General features: G+C 44.5%; 1 protein-coding gene across 3 annotated transcripts in view; it reads right to left on the reverse strand.

The window, feature by feature from the left end:
• LARGE2 (LARGE xylosyl- and glucuronyltransferase 2) overlaps positions 1–21,211 on the reverse strand; it is a 417,721-nt gene that overhangs the window by 30,593 nt on the left and 365,917 nt on the right. For all 3 annotated transcript variants that reach the window (XM_069623248.1, XM_069623250.1, XM_069623249.1), the window contains 3 exons: positions 7,923–8,089; positions 7,132–7,410; positions 6,179–6,325 (listed from right to left, as the gene is read on the reverse strand). In XM_069623248.1, coding sequence (XP_069479349.1) covers positions 6,179–6,325; positions 7,132–7,410; positions 7,923–8,089 — 593 coding nt within the window. The remainder of the gene's footprint in view (positions 1–6,178; positions 6,326–7,131; positions 7,411–7,922; positions 8,090–21,211) is intronic.

Raw genomic sequence — 21,211 nt, forward strand, 5'->3', positions numbered from 1 at the left:
AGTTGTACAGTGAATCAGTAACAAATCACATAATCAGTCAACTGGACAATATACTTTTAGTGAATAGTGGAACACTTATTCTAGGTACAGTAAAAACTGATAACTACTTTTGTTATAACACACTGTTATACTAGGTGAGTAAAACCTATGGATGTAATATTCAATTACAAGTGCTTTTGAGATCAGTGAAACAGATTGAGATGAGCAGTAGCTCGTGTAACTTATTTTTGGCTGGCACACAGCTAACTCAAGGTAAGTAAAACCCATATACGTTTTCAATCTCCCAATGAAGTCTAGGTTAGATATTACCCAGCAATACAAGTTAACCCTATGTACCACCTATCAGGAACAGTTAGAACCAAAGTCAATGGGTTAGATAGCACAGGGAAAGTAAAACCCAATGTTACACTTTACTGAATGACTCAAAGGTATTCTAGGTAGGCAACACCCTAATGCAGACTTATTCTGGACATGCTAGCAGCCACGTCAGGGGAAGGAAGACCCAGTTGGGGGACACTCATACTATTATCTTAACATGAATAATCTGGTGAAACCAACACATTACTTTTGGGAAGAGGTACAACCTAATCACAGGCGAGTAATATACCTTCACATCTACTTTCTATTAGAATGGCAAAATGGAGTTACAGTTACCAACCAACTCTTTACAAGTAAGTAACTTTTAAAGACATATATTCTTTTCTAGGCAAAAGGCCCAATCCCTTAAAAGTCTTTCCCTTATTCTTGGAGCATGAGTGTTCTCAGTGGCAGAAGGGGGATCAATAGGATCTAGTGACCAACAGACATTATCAGAATAGGTTCTTAAGTAGCAAAAGTCAGAGTTCCTTTCGGAAGACTGGGCAAACAGGTGAGTACTTTACTTCTAGAGTTAGAAGAGGGCCCAGGGGCTTCAAAGAAGACACCCTAGCAGGATTCTAGCAATGGGACTGGGTGCACTGGACGAGAGACCTCCCCATCACAGAAAACACCCCAAAAGGTACACAGAAATACCAAGAGACTTAAAGTAAGTACATACCCAAGTCAACACAGTACCTCAGCATAGAAGAAGATTCTGCAGCAGGAGGACTTCAGGAACTGCAGCCAAAAACTCAGTCAGTGGATTCCTTGTCGTGGTGACTGAAAACAGGACCTTGGAAGGGACTTTGCAGCAGGGATCAACGGAGAAGGCTCTAGGCAAGGTTTTCCTCATGGCTGGATGCGGTTCTGTGGATTTGGCGCCTTTTTACAGGAGCACAGATGAAGACAGAAAATCGTAGGTGAATTATCGTTGTTAAAAAGGTCCAGCACTCTGGTGAGTGGACTTTTCCGACTGAATTCATGTCTCTTGAGATACACCAGGATGCCCACGAAGTTTCAGCGAGATTCGGAATTCGGAAGACCGTGCACTGCACAATGGCCCGAGGTCCCAGGGTATTGCAGCCCTGCAAGGTCCCAACAACGCGTGGGATGACACAAAATGCAGGCCTTCTTGAGTCTAGTGGGTCTCACCAGGCTCTGGGTCAAGGTCATAGTTTTAGGAGTCCCCAGTGCGATTGAAAGGAAGGGCTGCAGCAGGCCCAGGTTACACAGCAGGCTCTCTGGTCGCTGGAAATTGTCTCCGCCGCTTTTCCTTCATCATCCTCTTCGGTTTCAGTCCCAGTGGTTGACTTGTCGCCAGCTTGCAGGTTTGCAGTATTGAACAGGAACTACAGCACAACTTCTGCATTCTCTCCCTGCATTTTACAACAATGGGCAGTCTGGTTGTCCAATTAGGACAGCCACCCCCCCTGGGATTTGTCCCCATTCAGGCAAGGAGGAAGACAAAGGGCTGTGGAGTTTTGGACTCCTCCCTCGCTTTCTGCCTTTACAGACAGGCTGGAGCCTGGGCGGGAGTCTGGGACTCCCGCCGAAGATAAAAATCATACAAAGAAAATTCCCACCCTGGATGTCAGGGGAAGGAACAAGAAAGGACATGAAACACTATGATGGCGAAAACAGAAGACAGAGGCCATTTTGGTAAACTGAGCACCCTTTGGTGCCTTTACTGCAGCTGTGAACACAGCCTGCGGTAAAGGTGCACCAAATTAATAAAAGGTATCACTGCCACCAGCCATTAATGGTAAGCTTGGCCCTGTAACAGAATTGTTACAGTTTTAGTGTGAAAGGGGATACATTGTATCTCCCCCGCACTCCACATAAGGTGAGCTGTAGTTCTCGCAAGGTTAGCCAGAGAATGTTAAAAGAGGAGCCCCGCAACAACAGGCACTTATTGCCAAAAAGTTGTTAAAGAGGATAACTTTAAAAAGACACTATGGAGAGTCTACAAAATGACACCCATAAAAAGAGTAAAAGATTTTGTGAGTGTGGAAAAAGGTTCCCACTCACAGAGGTATAAGGAAAAATAATCCACCAATAAAGCAATAAGTTCTGGGGTTGACACAGGCCAGGAAGATTTACCATTTCTATGTGATATATAAATGCCATTACTGTCCTAATTACGGAGGTCACCTCGGGGTGTAGGAAGTGTGTATGAAGCATCTATAAACCGTATCTATTTACTTGGTATTGATTCTGGAAATGTATTTTTATTGTTGCACATTGCCCCTTTCTAAAGAATGCTTATTGAAAACTGACCGTTAAATAATTATTTTAATAGAAAACCTTGAATGTAAGTGTTATTTGCATACTTGTATTGGTGAATGTTGATGCTACATCTCACATTTACCCCTCTTGAGATACGTCTGTCTGCTCAGTCACACTACCAACTTGTGTAGTACAGACCTATACCAATAGGTGTGTTACCTAATACCAAGAGGACAAGGGTTGTGTAGTCTCCACTACATCAATTCTTGCCTAACAGGTAGGAAAGTTAAACCACTGCCACCAGCCTTTTAAAGTAGTGAGGGGAACATAGAAATGTGTACATGAGTAAGTAGGAAAAGGGGCTACTAAGTAATCCCCCCGCACTCCACATAAGATGGGGTGTGCTGGACCTACAAAGAGGAAAGGTAAGTAAAGTCAATTTCACTTTACTATTCTTGGGAACAACAGTTCACACAAGAAAAGGTAAATAAACTAAGAGAAATCCAAAGGACTTCACTGTGACAATGCACGGAAGGTGCTGTGTGTCACCTTTCAAAAGTAAATGCCTATGGAGTTTGTCAGACTCCAAAAACAAATGAAACGCATAATCCGAAATCAGATCAAAATACATGAGAGTGAGAAAAAAGGCTCACTCTCTCCAGGGTGAAAATTTAAAAGTCCTAAAGACCAGCAAAAGAGCTGGGGGCCTCTAAGGGTGAAGGGAATTAGCACATAAATGAGAATTATCCCCAACACTACCACTGTGCTTTTCTACCGCAGGCTGAATCCTCAGTTGCAGTATAGCACCCATGTGTGACCATTTTGTCAAAATGGGCCGGTCTTCTTTTTTCACTATTTTTTTTTTGTGGGGTCTTTCTTGGGTTTTACTCTGCGCGCCAAGCCAGGTTTGAGCCCTTTTTTTGCCTTTGGCACGCTTCAGTACTGAAACCCGCCTCTGGCTCCAGTGTGTCAGGAAGGGCAGGAAGTGAGGGAGGTTCCCGAAACGCCCCTGTCCTTTGTCTTTAGGAATGCCTGAATACACCCAGTTCTGATTGGCTGGCTGTCCTTTTAGGACAGCCACCCTGCTGTTTGAGTGGCAGCTAGGCTATGCATGAATGGGAGAAACCTGCTTAAAAGGTGAGGGATTTGGGACTGAAGACAGTCGACCTCTGGGAAGAACAACCCGGCGAAGAAACTGAACGAAGCTTGCTGCATCCTTTCAATTGCCCGGTGAAGCCCTGCAGCTGTGCAGAAACTCCTTTTTCTGATCGACAAGAGAAGCTCCGGAAGGGATGACTTTTCCCTTGGGTTAGTGGGACAAACTAACCCAGAGACGAACTCCACTGGACCATCTTCCCCGACTGGCTGTACTTCTATGCTGCTGCAGGAACGAGAGGCAGGGGTCGAGAAATCCGTAGTCGAGTGATATGTCTGGGGTCCAGCCAGAAGCTCCAGGAGTCTCCCCACGACCCCCCAGAAGAAGGACGACCAGAGCTTGAGTACCCTTATCAGAGTGCAGGACTCAAGGAGGGAAGGAAGCCCAACCGGTATCCAAGATCCGCAGTGGTGCCGTTTACCGAGCGCTGAACCCGCTAAGTGCCGCTGACCTGAAAAGAGCCCATAGCTGCCGCAGAATTCCAAATTGCTGCCGCAGGAGTCTTCCAGATGCCCTCCCGCGTGTCTCCACGACTGAGGCTTAGGAACCCAGCATCTGCATCACTGCAACCAGACAGAAGCCAGCTGGACCACTCTACTTTAAACCAAAGGTACTGCTCTGCTCTTCTCCGTTGAGACTTGCAGTAGCTACTTTTGTTAGAGTTGATTTCAGCTCTGCTCTCCACAAGTCTAACAGCTTGTGACCCTACAGTGATCTTCAACAAAACTCTCTAACTTTGGGCAAGAGTTTTATTAACTACGAAGTGCCTCAGCTCCATAGACTGTGCTCCAATTGACTTTGGCTGTCCTGGCTCCCTGCAGACTCTTCTAGTCCATTGACTGATATTTTCTGTCCCTCAGAGGTGATAACTCGTGTTTAGACTGTTATTGCTGGGAAAGGTGTTGTCTAGACTTCATTGGAAGATTTAAGTATACTCACATGCCCTGAAAACCCGTTTAACCTTTTTCCTTCCTTTAACCTTTCCTCTCTGCAACCTCAGAATCTGCAAAGTGTACTTGTGATATATACATGCCATTACTGTCCTTGTGAATTACGTCACCTCCGGGTGTAGAAAGTGTGTAAAAAGCATCTCTAAAGAGTATCTACTAAACTTATGCTGATTCTGGAAAAGTATTTAAAGTATATTTGTTGGTTACATATATTGCCCTTTTTAAAGAAAACTTAAAAATGGATGTTAAATAAATGACTATTTATAACTGAAACCTTGAGTAGAAGTGTTACTTGGCTACTTGTATTTGCAAATGTTATTGCTACAGTGCTACAGCTCACATTTACCCCTCTTGAGATAGGCCTGGCTGCTCAGTCACACTACCAACTTGTGTAGTGCAGCCCTATACCAAAGGTGGGTTACCTAATACCAATTAGACAAGTGTTGTGTAGTCTCACACAGTGTTACTACATTAATTATTGCCTAACATCCATCAATGATACTACATAAGAACACTTGATGACTCAGCAAAAAGGGGGAAGAAATTCTGATGCTGTACTGCCCTTATGGTGCAGGGATGGAGGGGGAGACTTTAATAAAGTTCCACTTGAGTGACGGGTAATAAACCAATGGTCATTTGGCAGCAATCATCAACATTTTCTGAAACAAGTAAATCAAGTGAGAAGAGCTATTCAAAGGAACTGTGAACCTAAATCCAGGGTGGCAACCGTACTACAGACTGGATCCGAGCCTAGTGAAAATTTCCTTCACTTATCAGTTTCTGCTTAAACCGTAGCCTGGATGGTACCATAAAATGTGGTTCCCACCCAAAACTACTGCTTTTCGAATCCTCTCTTGAAGCCATACACTCAAACAGGCTCTATACAACATAGAAGAGAGACCCGGTATCCTTTAGAAGTGAGCTGGGGACTATTACCTGGATTTCTTGGAGCAGGAAGAACCAGGCCAGACATTATCCTCTTAAACAGACTACAAATGTTGAGCTGGGTCTATTTGATTGTGGACAAGAAGCATGTTGAGCTCTACATTCTTGTGGCTGCGGTTGGGACCCAGAATGCTGGGCAATATATCTCTGACATGCTGCTTTGTGGACCATAAAAACATGCACCAGAGGGAGACTCGTTGCCCCAATAGAAACACTAGACAGACAACCCAGAACCCCCTTTCTATGCATAGATAAAGCCCTAGCTCCCATGAAAAGCCCAACCCAACCACAGCCTGTCAATGCCATAAAGGTCTTTGAAAATGTATATTTTGTGTTGAAAAATTTAGAACTATGTACATTTTGTGCATCTCCAAAATTAATTTCCAGCGGTGACCACAACATGAGATTGATTTGGATTCAAAGAATAATGCTTCCCTATGATGCTTACGCTATTCATCTACCCCCAGTGCCAGGCCAATCACCTGAAGCAGTGTTTCCACTATGCTATGCAGACTATAAACCTGAAATTCCGACTGCTTCTTACCTGAAAGTATAGAGTGTTCCCATGTCCAGCATGGACAACAGCTCTGTTTTGGATTTTGGGAAAGTAAGGCGGTAGCGGAGAGTCTCAAATGCGGGAACAATCAGGGCTGCCTTCTTTGCATGCATGGCCTGCTGTAGGATGGACTTCCTGCGCAAAAGAGAAACATAGGAACGTCAGGGCGTATGAAGAAGCTCTGACCACAGTGGATCCCTTCATATTCAGGAGATGATGGTGATAACTGAGCTACAAAACACTACAAAGTGGCTGAAATGCAACACAATGCAACAAATGAATTACTGAATAAGTAATAAATATAGGGAAAGTGAACATTCTTTATAGGTTAGTGCATCTAAAAGGATGGATGAGCTGAGGGCAAGTGTGCAGACTCATTGCACCTCAACCGCATCAGATATTCTGAGGCATAGGCTTGCCAGAAATTCTCCAGTAGAAATCTGGGCACATTGAGGGGAAGACTGTGGGTAAGTTTCCAACAGTCAGAGTTTCAAGCCCAGAAACGCTCTTTGTCTGAAGTTTGCTGGGCTTCATGCAGGTGGCTTTCAAGCACCCTTGGGCACTTCAAGTCGTAAACACAACATGCTTAGTGTAGTTTAAATGTTAATAAGAAAGAATATGTTTCTTGCCAGTCAGCATCAGAAGGCGCTCACCCTGATGAAGTGGACAGGGTAAAAAAAAGAACATTTCCGAGGGAATGATTTCACAGATCTCCTGCAGATGGAGGAAAACCTGTTGGATGTGTATCTATCCAAGATTCACCCATTGACGACACTAGGATCCAAACCAACGCACTCCGGGACTACTAATGCTCACCATCCACACAGTTCTGAAATTGAGGCTCTAACAGTTAGTACCTCCAGCCTCAATGTTAGCTCCTTTAAGTCCCCCTTGGAGTGCTGGTGTAACCTTCAATGTGGGTCGACATTGCCAAATGGTACCTGAGGTATTCGTAGAGGCCATACATTGGTAGAAAGTCAATGTCAGTCAGAAAGACATATGGCGTTGCTACATGACGTAGGGCCACATTCCGCAGCAGGTTGACTGGGTAGAACTGCCCCTCTTTGTACACAACATGGTATCCAATGTTTTTACGGTTCTGCAGCACCTCTGAGGCTTCAGCATAGCGCAAGAACTGTTGGGCTTCGGCGTCCGACATGTACAGTGCCAAGCTGATCGGACCCTCCCAGTGCTTGCAGATGGCCTCCAGCATCTGTAACCTGTAGTGAGGATGACAGAGAACAACAACAACAGTATTGCACAATATAACCGCAACCCCTGCTCTGCAGGTCCTTGATGGTAACTTGCCTCCGAACCTTGCCAACATATCTCAACTTTGACCTTCAGCACACCTCACTAATCCACTAATTAAGAGGACACATCATTGTGTTAACTCAGCCTTTTCAATCACAACAGTGGACATTTCAGGATTGATTCCCATAGACAGCACTGTCGAGCATTTAAATCCTACCCTATGAGGTTCACTGGGCAGCTCCACCTGTACAAAAAGAACTCTGTGCCTATAGCCAATGTTTAACAAATATCCAGTTACAGTTGCTTTATCACAAATACAGGAAGGGACAATAATATACATAAGACCACAAGGACTTGCACAGAAAGACCTCCCAAATCCTACCACTGCTTTATTTGCTAGAGCACACCTCACATGCATCCACATCCTAATGCGCAGTGGTTATCTGTAAAATGGTCCAAGTAAAGAAGCAGCAGAGACCTGTCCATGGAAAGCTGGGCCACCAGCGTCACATCTGCTCCATCATCAGTGGGGATGTACATGTCACACTGAAGGAACCACAGGTGGATGCGGTGGGCTGCAATCCTCTCCCGGCGGAAGTCATAGCACTGATCATCCTCATCCAGCTCCTCCAAAGCTTGTTGCAACTGCAGGAAATAGAAAAGTCATGGTTGGGGAGATAAACAAGAGGTGGGACACTCAGATGGGGGTGACCGATACATGCCAGGGTGGACTCAACTAGACAGGTGAAGATATGATATTATGATATGTATACAGCGGCTGTGTTAGGGTATTTTAATTTGCATAGGACTCAGCTGCCATTTCCATGGTCTTGTGGTGCTGTGGGCCTGCTGGAGAGAAGGTTAGTAGAAACAGAGGGAGCAGTGCAAGGTTGCTTTGCTGTAGTGCTGATGCATGCTGATCAGGAGGAACCTCTGTAGGCTAGTATGTTTCAAGTGTATGCTAGGGATCAGAAAAGTGAAGCAGACCACTTTGCAAGGTTTTCTCAACAAATGCCATTTTATTATTTTAATAAGGTTGGATAAACGCTTCTATCCCTACCCAAACAAGGAATTCCCTGCCTAGAATAACCAAAATAAACACTTTATTAAAGGATATCCGTCCCTCACACTTATACATACAACAAATAAATAAGAAAATGCATGGCAGTTCAAAACAATAATAATTATAACAGTCTGATAGATTCTGGGGAAATTCCCATTCCCCAGCTTTCTACTTCACAGTTCAAGAAAATAAATAAGGAAATCCCTGCACAGACTGTGTTAATGTGTGATGGGGAGGCAGTACTAGCAGGTATGAACCAGAAATGAGTGAGCAGCTAGTTGGTGTGTGTATTACAGTTGGAACCTTGCTGTTTGAAACCTGCACAATGTTTGTTTTCTGCTGTATTTAGTGCCTTTGCTCCAATGCTGAATCTAGGTGTGTTTTAACTTTACACATTGAACATATTCCACTGCAATTAGTGCTTTTACTCCAATGCTGAATCTAGGTGTTTAAAATACATCATTGCATGTTTTCCACTGTATTCAGTGCTTTGCTGCATAGTTGAATTTAGGTGTGTTTTAAACCTGTCGTTTTGACTGTCCTCCACTGCACTTAAGTGCCTACCCAGCTGGGTATTAAAATCTTACTACACTGATAACTCTGTGCATAAAGCACGTCTTTCATTTGAGCCTGCCCGGCTGCTAGGCCACCTAGTGCATTATGTGTGCACTGTGCAGCATCTCTGATTCTCCTATGGCACGCTCTATCTCCCCTATCTATTCTAACTGCTACTCTATCACCCATCCTAGCTCTGTCACTAAGTCTGGAAGAAAAAAAGCTTAAAAGATCTTTACTGGCCTCTGACCCAGGCCTACCTATTGCAGACACCTACGTCAACGCTACTTCCAAGCAGACTGTTACTAACATCCTCTTTTCTGTGCCCTCTCCTGACCTATGGACCCACCCCATCTGGTCTCCAGTCTCTACCCTTCCCCCTCCTCACCCATTAATGGCACTAGATGGGAAGTACTCTTGGCTTACTTCGCATCTTCACAGTACATCATTAATATCTAACACAATGGCACTGTCGTGGCCCAAGGATCCCAATCTAATCTTCTCCTTCTCGATCGGCCACTGCCCTCTCTCATTAACTTCCCCCTTCTCCCCCTTTCTCTTCTCCTCTCCTCTCACCACCACCGATGGGAATACCAGGCCCCTGTACCCTTCCTCAGAAAACGTTCAAAAGGTGGCGATCAGCTTCACTTAGCGACTCTGAATGCTCATTCTGCTGTCAACCACTCCTCTGACATCTGTCTCCTTCTTGAAGACTTTGACCTCGATGTCCTTGCCCTTACCGCAATGTGGTTCAATGCCAGCTCTGTCACTGCTCTTGACACCCTCCTTCCTGAGGGCTACAAAATCCTCTCCAAACCCAGGCCCAACCGGCCCAGAGGTGGAGTGGCCCTGATTTTCCCTGAATGGGTCCCTGACTCTTTCATACCTACTCAATCCTACTCCTTCCTTCAAAATGCCTCGTCAGTAGGCCCAGGGTCTCTCCTAGTCTCTCACTCACCTTCGCCACCATCTACAGGCGCCCCAGACCTGTCTCTTCCTTCCTATCTGAATGGGCTGACCTCTCCTCCTCCCTTCTCGACCTCTTCGTCCAAACTCCTCCTCTTGTACTTCAATATCCACTCAACTCCCCTGAATCAACCCCCTCACAGTTCTGTGACCTCTGCGACTCCCTTTTTCTCACCATTCTTCGCTCCGGTCCGACCCACTCAGCCAAACACACTCTATATGCGCTCATCTCCGGAGACATCCCTATCTCTAACCCAACCACCAACCCCCCCCCCACCCCTCTCCTGGTCTGACCACTCTCTCCTCTCCTCCTTCTTAGAGCCCCTTGGCCCACTATCTGATGCCCCCCCTGCACTGCCAGCCTCCTTTGCCGTTATTCAAACGACGAAGCAAGTGACAGCCTTTGCCGTTATTCAAACGACGAAGCAAGTGACAGCCGCTGCCTTTGCTTCTGCATTCATCCCCCCTCCTGCCCCTGCTTCTGACTCCCCCTCTGTGCCTGCCCTTGCCAACTTTCCATCTCCAACACCCTTGAGATCCTTGCCCCTTTCATCAGGATCTGCCTGAAGCCTGCCTCCAAGTACAACAGCTGGTATGACTGTGATCTAGCATCCCTGAAAAGCAACTGCAGAGTTGCGAAACTGAAGTGGAAGACCTCGGGTTCATCCTCGGACAAACTGGCATCTGGCCTGCTCCAAAGGCGATATCTTTTCTCTATCCGCTCCAAGAAGAGGGCCCATATCCAAGCCTGCATCTCTGGAGCCACTAACAACACGACCAAACATTTCAGAATCTGCAAGGAACTCGCTAATCCATCTGCATTCTCCACCTCTTTCCTTCCCTCCCAGGCACCCTCCCAGGCTCTTCATTTTTTTGTTATTTATTGTTTGCTTGGTAGGCACTTATACAGTAAATAAAATTCAGGTCAGGAGGGAGGGTGTTAGGCAAGATTTGGAGCAGTACTGAAGAGGAAAATGGGAGGGTCCCTTCCCTCAAGCCACGTACAAACTGTGGGAGACGACGTCATGGCCAAAGAACCTCCGGCCACACGAGTTTGCACCTCTGCCCACTGCCCCGGATGCCAAAGCACATCGTGACCATGATATACCTGCAAAACCAGGCCGCATCCCGCCCAAGACACGAAGCGGGAACCAAGACAGAGCTGGGTCTGATCGCATGGACCAGCTCGACTAAACGCTTAGCAACCTAAGCTGCCATCGTTAGAGATGACATGACGACATAGCTGCGATGGAAAGAAACACATGTGCTGCAGCGCACCTGGATCATTCACCACCAATTCGCACGAAGAACAGGTTCAGTGCGATGACTTAGCGGACTGCACACACTCGCAGACGTGCATCGTTATTATTTTCCACATAGGCCAGCAACCGCATTGCAGAAACGCAAGACGCAGGAAGAGTGTGTATATGCTTGCAGAGGCTTCATGCTACTAACCTTGGGGATGAGACTCTATAGATGGACCGATGTACAGGGAACCACACTTCACCCCACACTGAAAGGGGCCCCTAAAGGAAACAAGGCAAATCACCACAAACGATAGATACGCCAGACACAAGGTTGTATTCCCAAAGCTAGGGTTTATTGCAAAGCAAATAGTCTCAGTTGGCCAACTCAGTCCAACTCAGTCTCATGCCCCGTATTGTGTATCTCTAAACCTCGAGGGACGCAAGAGAGCCAATTACGTACATCAGTTACATATATACAAAATGCATATCATACAATCAGCTGTGACATGTTTAACACCACCCTTTATTGGGTTTCTTTGAACTCGGTTTGATGATGGGCAATTTCGACGAATATGACACCTTTAAATATCTATTCTAGCAACAATATACAACCTTGCAAGTGTAAAGACATCTTTTCTTTGTTGAACAGAACACAGTGCTTCTGTTCTTGTAAGCGAGCTACATACGGGGGGGAAAAGTCACATTCCAGACCTTGCTATCTTTGAGGTGCTATTCGTGTAATGGGAGCCGACACGCTCTACATGGCTCGGGAAAGGGGGGCCGTAAGAAGAGCATAATTCAAGCCTTTAGCTGCTTTATTCTAACATTTTCTACCGTATAACGAGACAAGCTGGCAGCTGTGAAATGATTAAATGCCCTGCAGCTTTCCTTCAAGGCTATATTCGGGAGGGAGCTGGGCCTCCCTCTCCGGAGCTGCCTACGTTGTGTTTCAACAAACTCTTCATTAGCCTTGCGGCCTTGTCCTTTCACGTTCAGACAACAATGTTAACAGTCGAGCAGAGTAAGCAAAAAATGTGCTGCGAAGCAGTTTGTTCAGGAAGCAATGAGCAATCGTTAGAAAACAAAATGGCGATCCTTGTTACATCAAAATGGCCGCTCATTGGTCAAACTCGGAAATCTGTATTTCTATCGTTATGTACATGAGACGGTTGGTCTTCGGCCACCAAAATACGTTTGCCGTCAATCGTGAGAGGTGTCCATTTTTCTAGACCGACAACACCCCTCCTCCCCCTTGCCCTATGGACCCTATGCCACAGCATACAACCAAGCCGAAGTAGGCCTCAGACCAGAGCCGACAGGCCAGAAGCAAAACTAAGTTGACACCTGGCACTACTGCGAATACCCAATGCAAAATACAAAGCGAAACCCCGTAATTCTGCCTCAGCCACGGTCTCTCAACACGTGACCGGGCCGGCCTGATACAATGCCAATTCCTAAAGACTGAAGAAGCACTGGTGCCCCACGTCTGGGACCCCTCTTGTAACAAAGTCGCAACAACTCAGACACAGGCGGTGATGGGAAAGGAGAGCTCTATTGGCAGTAGCAGAACCTGTCCATTGTCTTCCACTGACACATAGTCACACATTGTTGTCAACACCAGGTACATCGCGGGCTGGAAACAACGGTGGTCCCAGGCTTGGGGACTCGCTGATGGACCAATCAGGATCGGGGGAGGGGCTAACCACTGACGACAATACCTCACAACCAAACCCTAATTCTCTCCATGTATCATTTTCGAAGTAACAATTTCTAGGGATGAACCAAGCGTATCACCTGACCTCTAATCCACCAATAACCCTTTTCACTATATGGTCCTATACTAAATTTACCACTCAGGGAACCAACACGGAGTGGCGATAGGTTCGGGGATGAGCTTTTGCAGGGGATGCAAACTGTTACGTCCCTCGGGTACAAAACGGGACTGCGAGCCCGACTTTGGAATGAGAAGTTGCCTGGAACCTACACTCTATGTATTTGTCCCTGCTTGTTTCTTCTAATAAACAGCAGTAACTAATTGCTCTTGTGTGGCCCCTCTACTTCTTTGGGACGCGGAAGGAGTTAGGGCCTTCTGAGAACTGGAGGTCCGCAGATCCCAGGTACGGTTCTGCCGACCACCAGAAATTACCCTAACAGTACCCTTTGGATGCACTGCAACAACCTTGACCTTCTGGCTATAGGAACCCAACCTTAAGTCTGAACTACACAGGTTGGTAGTGTGGCTGAGCAGCCACGCTTATCTCAAGAGGGTGTCAATGTGAGCAGTAGGGGAGTTACACGGAGATTCACAGTGACTAGTAGCCAAATAATTCAACAAAGGTAGCAGGCGCCCCTCTCTCGGAAGAACAAGGCATGATAACCTGTTCAGTGGTTGTTACTTTTGTTGAATTCTTTGAAGGAACTTAGGGTTGGTCACACTAGGTTACCTGGGGGCAACCAGATGTGGACTCCCAGCTCACTGTGCTTAGAGAGGCTCAACTTCACCTCACTGATGATGCCCAACAAGGCTGAAACACGTGTATTGGGTTGCTGTAGGTACTCTTGTTCAGAGAGGAATTGCCATAGCATTTCAGTGCTGGACTGCCCATGTGGGCTGGATAAAGACTGATATGCAAATGGATATTTCCCATCTGTGAAAGGTACAGTGAGCAAAAAGCAGATGGCTGCGAACTCTCAAGGTGGTTAACAACCACTGAACAGGTTATCATGCCTTGTTCTTCTGAGAGAGGGGCGCCTTCTACCTTTGTTGAATAGTATCCAAATAAACACTTACACTCGAGGTTGCTTGATTAAACAATGATTAATTTATTTAACAGTCAGTTTGAATAAGCCTTCTTCAGAAGGGGCAATATAATAGTAACACACACATTCACTCCAAAATACACACTCTCAGTTTCTCTAAATCAGCAAACACCCATTGGGGATGTCACACAGACACTTCTTACACCCTCAGGTGACTTAAATAGCTAGCGCACTGTGTACATTTGCATTTAGAGCAATACTGAGGAGCATGTCAAAGAAAATGGTTATAGAATAAAACAAGTGATCACACAATGATTCTGAAGCAGGTAAGTACTTTTGAACCCCCAATGCAAAGTAAGTTAACCCCTTCCTGGAAGGAAAGGTAACACAATGTCAGAGGAAAGAAGAGTTATTCGGGGAGCCAGGACAGCCAATGTCAATTGGGCAAAAGTCTAGGTGAGCTGAAGAACTTATGGTAGGTGAATAAAAGTCTGGCACAATGTTTTAGAAGTCTTGTAGGAAAAGTAGAATCAAGGTAGGACCACAAGCTGGGAGGCTTGTGAGAAGTAGAAGATGCAAGCAACTCTACAGAAACAACCAAGACAAGTCTCAACTGAGATCAAGTAAGGCTACAACCACAAGAGGCTAGTTCTCTTAGACTGTACAGTACCTTTGGTTAGAGGAAATGGTTCCAGTTGGCTTCTGTTCCTGTATAGCTCTGCAGATCCCTTTGTTCCTGTGCCTCAGTCGTGGGGACAAGAGGGAGGACTTCTGGGGACTCCTGCAACACAATGAGACGGTCGGCGACAGCAAAGGGCAAAGTTCAATTCAGTGGCACTTCAGCATTTCAGCTCCTTGCGTCTGACAGCAGATAGCAACACTGCGGTTCTCGGATACCACTTCAGACTTTCTTTGCTTCTGGGGTCCAGCGCTCTGTTGAGGTGGCTCAGGCTTGGTCAATTCTGCATCAGAGAAGTCCGGAGGATCTTCCTAGTGCTCGGGTCTGACATAAAAACGATCCACTCGATTTGCTGTTCCTCTCCCTGGCACTTCGGTTCCAGCAGCAGAAGTACAGCCAGCATCGAGAGGACGTCCAAACGAGTTCACTTTGGAGTTGATTGGTCCCAAGTCGTCCTTGCAGCGATTCTCTAGTCGAGGTGAATTCAGCACTTCAGCACAGCAGCAGAGCTTCACCAGGCAAACCAACGGTCCAGGAGTTGCAGTAGGCGTCTCTTCCAAGTTCTTCTTTGGATTCCTTTGTGCAGTGGTCGACTCTGCCTTCCAAGCCAAAAAGCCTATCCTTTTATGCAGGTTTCTCCCATTCATTCCAGTTTAGCTGTCAATTACACAGCAGGGTGGCTGTCCTTGCTGGACAGCCAGATGGCCAATCAACTTTGGGTGCATTCCTGTAACCAAGGGGATTAAACACAGGGAGTTTCTGGCGCCACCCTCACTTCCCTCCCCTGCCCTGCCAGACATACTGGAGCCAGAGGCGGGCTTCACTTGTGAATCCCACCAAAGACAGAGCAAACAAAGGGACCAAACCTGGTTTGGTGCACAGAGTAAATCTCAAGAAGGATCTTTCCAGCAAGAAATGGCGAAAAAAGAAGAAGACTGGGGCCATTTTGACAAAATGGGCACCCATGGGTGCTTTACCAAGGCTGCAATTGCAGCCCGCGGTAAAAAAAACACACAATGGTAGTAAAAAGTAAACCACTGCCACCAGCCATTAATTGTAGAAAGGGTAACATAAAAATGTTACATGAGAAACTAGACAAAGGGATACGAAGTAACCCCTCCAGCATCCTATTGTAAGGTAGTGTGTGCTAGGTCTAGAAAGTTACAAAATGTAAGTAAAGTCCATTTCAATTCACTGCTCTTGGAAACAGTAGTTTATCCAAGAGAAGGTATCTAAACCTTTGGGAAATCTGAAAGACTTCCCTGTGCCACTGCACTGAAGGTGCTGTGTGTCACAATGTAAAAAGATGATGCCTATGGAGTCTGTCAGACTCCAAAACCAAAAGAAACACAGAGTTTAAATCACAGTAAAATACATGAGAGTGGGAAAAAGGTCTGGCTCTAGGTTAAAAATTAAAAAGACCTAGAGCCCAGCAAAAGTCCTGGGGGTCTCTAAAACTTTAATTTACATTTTGCATATAAAATGAAAATTTCAAATATAAGATCAACAACAATGAAGCAAATAATTATCCAAAACACCAGCATCAAAACTATATACAAACACAGTACACATATATACAGTTTCAAAATCCCCCATCCTCTCCCGACCCACAAAAATGAAGAAACAAAACCCAATAAGAGACTAATACAAATCCGAAAATGTCCCCCAGATTTTATCATAAGTGTGCATTTTCCTGTTCCTCCTGCAAATTGTCTTTTTTCCATATCTGCAAGTTTATTCATTTCATCAACCCATTCATCAATCAACGGAGCAATCTTGGATTTCCAACCACGTAGGATCAATCTCTTGCCAAATATAGCATCTCTAAACAGCCACTTCTTCTGTGAAATAGTCAAGGCATCCAACAGTTCATCCCCCACCTAGGATCAATCATGGTTTTAAAATCAAAATCAATGCTCTCACCAAGCACGCTCACACAAATCTCACATATTCGCGTCCAAAAATCACAAACTCTCATACAGTTCCATAACATATGCTCAAGGGTACCGACATGATGCACACATCCCCAACATGCATCAGAATCTGAAAGGCCTCACTTCTTCAAATGTTCTGGGCTCCAGTAGACTATTTAAAATCTTTATCTGTCTGGATCTCTCCCCAAGATTAAGTGTGCAAAGCATTACATTCTCGCACATATCCTGCCAGGCTTCCGAGTCACTATTGCACTCCAATCTTCTACCCCATTCCTCTAGTAAGTTGTCATTTCCCTTGTAGTTTGCAACAATCCGCTTGTAGATTCTGCTAGCCAGCCCCCCCCTTCTCCCTGTTTAGGTTTAACCACAAAGAGATCCAAGTCTAAGTCACTACCCCCAATCGACCTCACCAACAGCCCTTTTCAAATGCCTGTAATCCGTATTCTAAAAACCCGGAATGTCCCATTTCATCTTAATCTCATCATCTGAAAGCCACCTTCCGTCACTCTCAAGATCGCCGCTCCATTTCACCCCACTTAGAAACCAATCAGGCCAGAATAGTGTCTTTCCGTTATCTTTTATCATTGTATTAATCCAAATGGAGGCATGCAGCAATTTCAGAGCATTAACTGCCAGTAGTTCAAACAGGTTTTTCCAATCTTCCTGTAAAAATTCTGTAGTAGGCAATTTCACCCGACCCCCCACCCCCAAATTCGGCTTTGTAGACAGGAGCGCTCTCAGGCTCAGAGGACCAGAAAAACCTGCCTCCGTAATAGTCCAATCATCAGGGTCATTGTTAAGAAATGGAACAAATGACTGGGCTGAAAACGCCAAATGATATGCATGGAAATTAGGGACCCCAAGTCCACCTATATCCAAAGGTAATTGGAGTTTCCGTTGAGCCTGGGAGGCTTGCAGTCCCAAACAAAGTCCTGCATTAATCCCTCCAGTTTTTCCAATAGTGCGGACGGATCTTCAAAGGCAACATGCCAAGAACATAATTCACTTTTGCGGCCAAGGTCATCTTGAGAGCGTTGACCTTTCCCCATAGTGATAGGTTTAATAATGTCCATCTCTCTAAATCCATTTTGAAGTCCTTACAAACTTCCCTTAAATTCTCATCTGCCATGTCATCAACCAAAGGTGTCAACCAGATACTCAAGTAGCGCAATCTCTTCTCACACAATCTGAAACCCAAGGATGTGACCAAAGATTTATTACACCAATAAGTTAAAGGCATAATCTCAGATTTTATCCAATTTATTTTGCATCCAGAGACTTTGTTACATTTTGTTAGAAGTTGTATCAAAATGGGTAGAGATTTTCCCTAGTCTTGCAGGACTAGCAACAGATCATCAGCGTAAAACCACACCATTTGCTCAACTCCCCAACAACTCACTCCACTCAATCCAGGTTCGCACCCGAGCGCAATAGCCAACGGCTCTATCGCAATAACGAATAAGAGTGGCGAAAGAGGACAACTTTGCCTTGTACCACTCTGTAATTGGAATGATTCTGATCTTAAACCGTTTGTTTTGACATCCGCTGTCGTATTTGCATACAATAATGCGATCCAAGATATACTCTGTTCTGCGCAAGATGAATGTGGGCGAGAATTTTATAAGTATCCCCAATTTATACGGTCGAAAGCCTTTTCGGCGTCAAGAAAAAGGACTGCAATATCATCATCATATTTTAAGGCCTGATAAACTGTTTGAAGCAACCTACGAATATTGCTTGAGGTCCGTCTGCTTTTTATAAATCCAGACTCATTTTCATGGATCAGTGATGGAAGTAATTTTTCAAGTCTCAGGCCAGGACCTTGGACAAGACTTTATCAGTGTTAATTAGGCTGATGGGCGGTAGCTTGCAGGTAGGTTGCCATCTTTCCCTTTTTTAAGAAATACTGAGATTTTTGCATGATTAGTACTTTTAGGAAGTAAATCATCCCTCCGCGAAGCCACAAACACATCTTTTATTAACTCGAGGGCAGATTAAGGTAATATTCTATAAAATTCCACAGGTAGGCCAATCCGGACCCGTGGACCAGCCAATGTTCAATTCCTGAATCGTGTTCCAAATCAGCCTTTCGTTCCTTTTCAAGGATTAAACGAACCGTACCAGAAATGTTGGGAATTTCCAGGTTCCGGAAGAAGTCTTTCCCAGCACCAGATATGCCTGATTCATTGCAGTATAAATACATATATTACTTTCTAAAAATGCCATTAATCTGGATCAAATTTGACCAAACATAGGATCCAAAATCGCAGTGATTGCCGCATCGGAATTCCTTTTCCTCAATCTATACGCTAACCACCTGTCACATTTCTCACCCCTTTCAAAATAGGTGCACCGTGAGTAATTTAGATTACACTCTGCCCTCTCAGAGAGGATAGTTTTCATTTTTTTGTCAGCCTTCGTAATTCCTTTAATTGTACAATGTCTCTTTGGTCCTGCACCAACTCTCTAGAAAGTTCTTGTTTTTTTAAATCTAGCTCCAGCCTGGTTCTCTCGTACCTTTATCGTTTTCCACTGGATAAGCTCAGTAAAACCCCTTGCATGGTGCATTAAAACGCCTCACAAATTATCTGTGAACTTAATTCATCCTAGCGGTTCTCTTCCACAAAGCGGTTAGCTTCAGAAACGATTTTATCCAGAATTTCCTCATCATACAAAATCGATGTGCTCATTTTCCAGGTAAATGACTTGCACACATCAAATTTCGGTTTTAGGTGCATAGTGATCGGTGCATGTTCAGCTATAAAAATATTACCAATACTGCACGAAAGATAGTTCTCCGTCATTGTCCTGCACGTGAGCAGTATATCCAGCCTAGAATAAATTTCATGTGCGCCTGAAAAGAAGCTGTATTTTTTTTATTTGGTTGGTTGATAAAATCAACCTTTCAAATATAAACTTACATAGCTAATCACATCCAATAAATTACATTCAACAAATTGATCTGACTCATAATGATAAAAATACATATATATAGATATATATATATATATATACACATCACTTAAAACTTTCATATTAGACTATTTGCCTAAACTTCCATCTAAATTATTTCAAACTTTTTGGAAATATTGCATCCAAATACTGGACAATCGCAACTCCAACAGCCAGTTTTGTACTGGAAAATATCCGCTGACATATTTCATGTAAATCCATTGGACAATACCTAACGATCAGATTGTTAAAAAACATTTCTTGTTTGGCATTTAACATGAGACAGACTACTATACAATGCTCAAGTGTTTCTCTTTGTGATCTATCTTTGCAAAAGCAGCAGTAATTCTGTTCTTTGGAGATTTGGCCATCCTGTGTGGGCCATAAACTCAGTCTAAAACACAGATATTGGTTACGTATATATGGTGAAGGTCACTTAACCAAGTAGTCAGCCATCACTCGGTATTGCTTATGTCCAAACAGTTGCGGATCGAAGTCTCACACCAGAGTGTTCCATTCTCCAATTATCTTTCAAATTGTGTTCTTCGATGAGAGCCTGGAGAGATAAGCGATGATTATCAATTGTCCTATCCCATCCATACCTACTCCTATCTAAAGTTGGGTCCAATACTGTATTAAAATCACCCACCAGTAGAATGTTCCGTGAGTTTAAATCCTGAATCACGAGAGACTTGTCTGAAAAAGGACCCATCGTCAACCGATGGAGCACAGATATTGCACAGAATGATAATTTCGCCTTGAATTTCCACCAATAAGGCAGCTATGCTCTCGTCTTTGTCTGAGCATTCTTTTAGAACCTTCAGAGGGGCTTTTTTACGAATAAGGATTGCAACCCCCCCCCCCGAGATCTTGATGTAAAAGAAGACCCAAAGCATATCCAATCCTTTCCTTTTCTAAACCTTTAATCTCGTCACTCAATATATGGGTCTCTTGCAGAAAGCATACGTCTGTCTTCATGTCATCCAAACAATTAAAAAAGAAATGTTCTTAATTTGATTGTTAATCCTGTTCACATTCCAGGACACCACACACAAATCACATCCATATTTCCCAATCATACTCCTCGCCATTCTCTCACGGTCACTATAATGCACTAGTCTCAAAATCAAACAGATTTCACAAAAATACACCCTCTAAGAAAAGGTTGAAGCCTATGAGCACTTTCAACCCAACAAAAGGAATAAACATCCAACAAGACCATGTCCTAGGCACCCCTCCCAATCCCTACAAAATAGAAACAACAAAAATATACACAGAATCCTAAAGTGTTCTACAAAAACTCCAAGCTAGTTCCTAACTATAGCAAAATTCACAGCCCAAGACAAACAAATCAAAATTACAATGTTTCCCCAATGGCCAAACAGTGCCCACATCTACAGACTGCCAACAAATACCACTGCATGCAGATCTATTCAACACCTGTGTATATTCAATTGCATTTATTGACATTTGTACAATGCAATGTCAATATAAAGAACAAAGTATACAGATTTCGAAGGAAGCCGAAAATGTATACCACCCCATTATCTGAGCAATCATATCACAGTGGACCATAGAGAGCATCTAAGTAAAAGCCCAGACAGTGCCATT

The sequence above is a fragment of the Ambystoma mexicanum genome, chromosome 11, assembly GCF_040938575.1.
Source record: "Ambystoma mexicanum isolate Mex_15411 chromosome 11, UKY_AmexF1_1, whole genome shotgun sequence".
NCBI lineage: Eukaryota > Metazoa > Chordata > Amphibia > Caudata > Ambystomatidae > Ambystoma > Ambystoma mexicanum.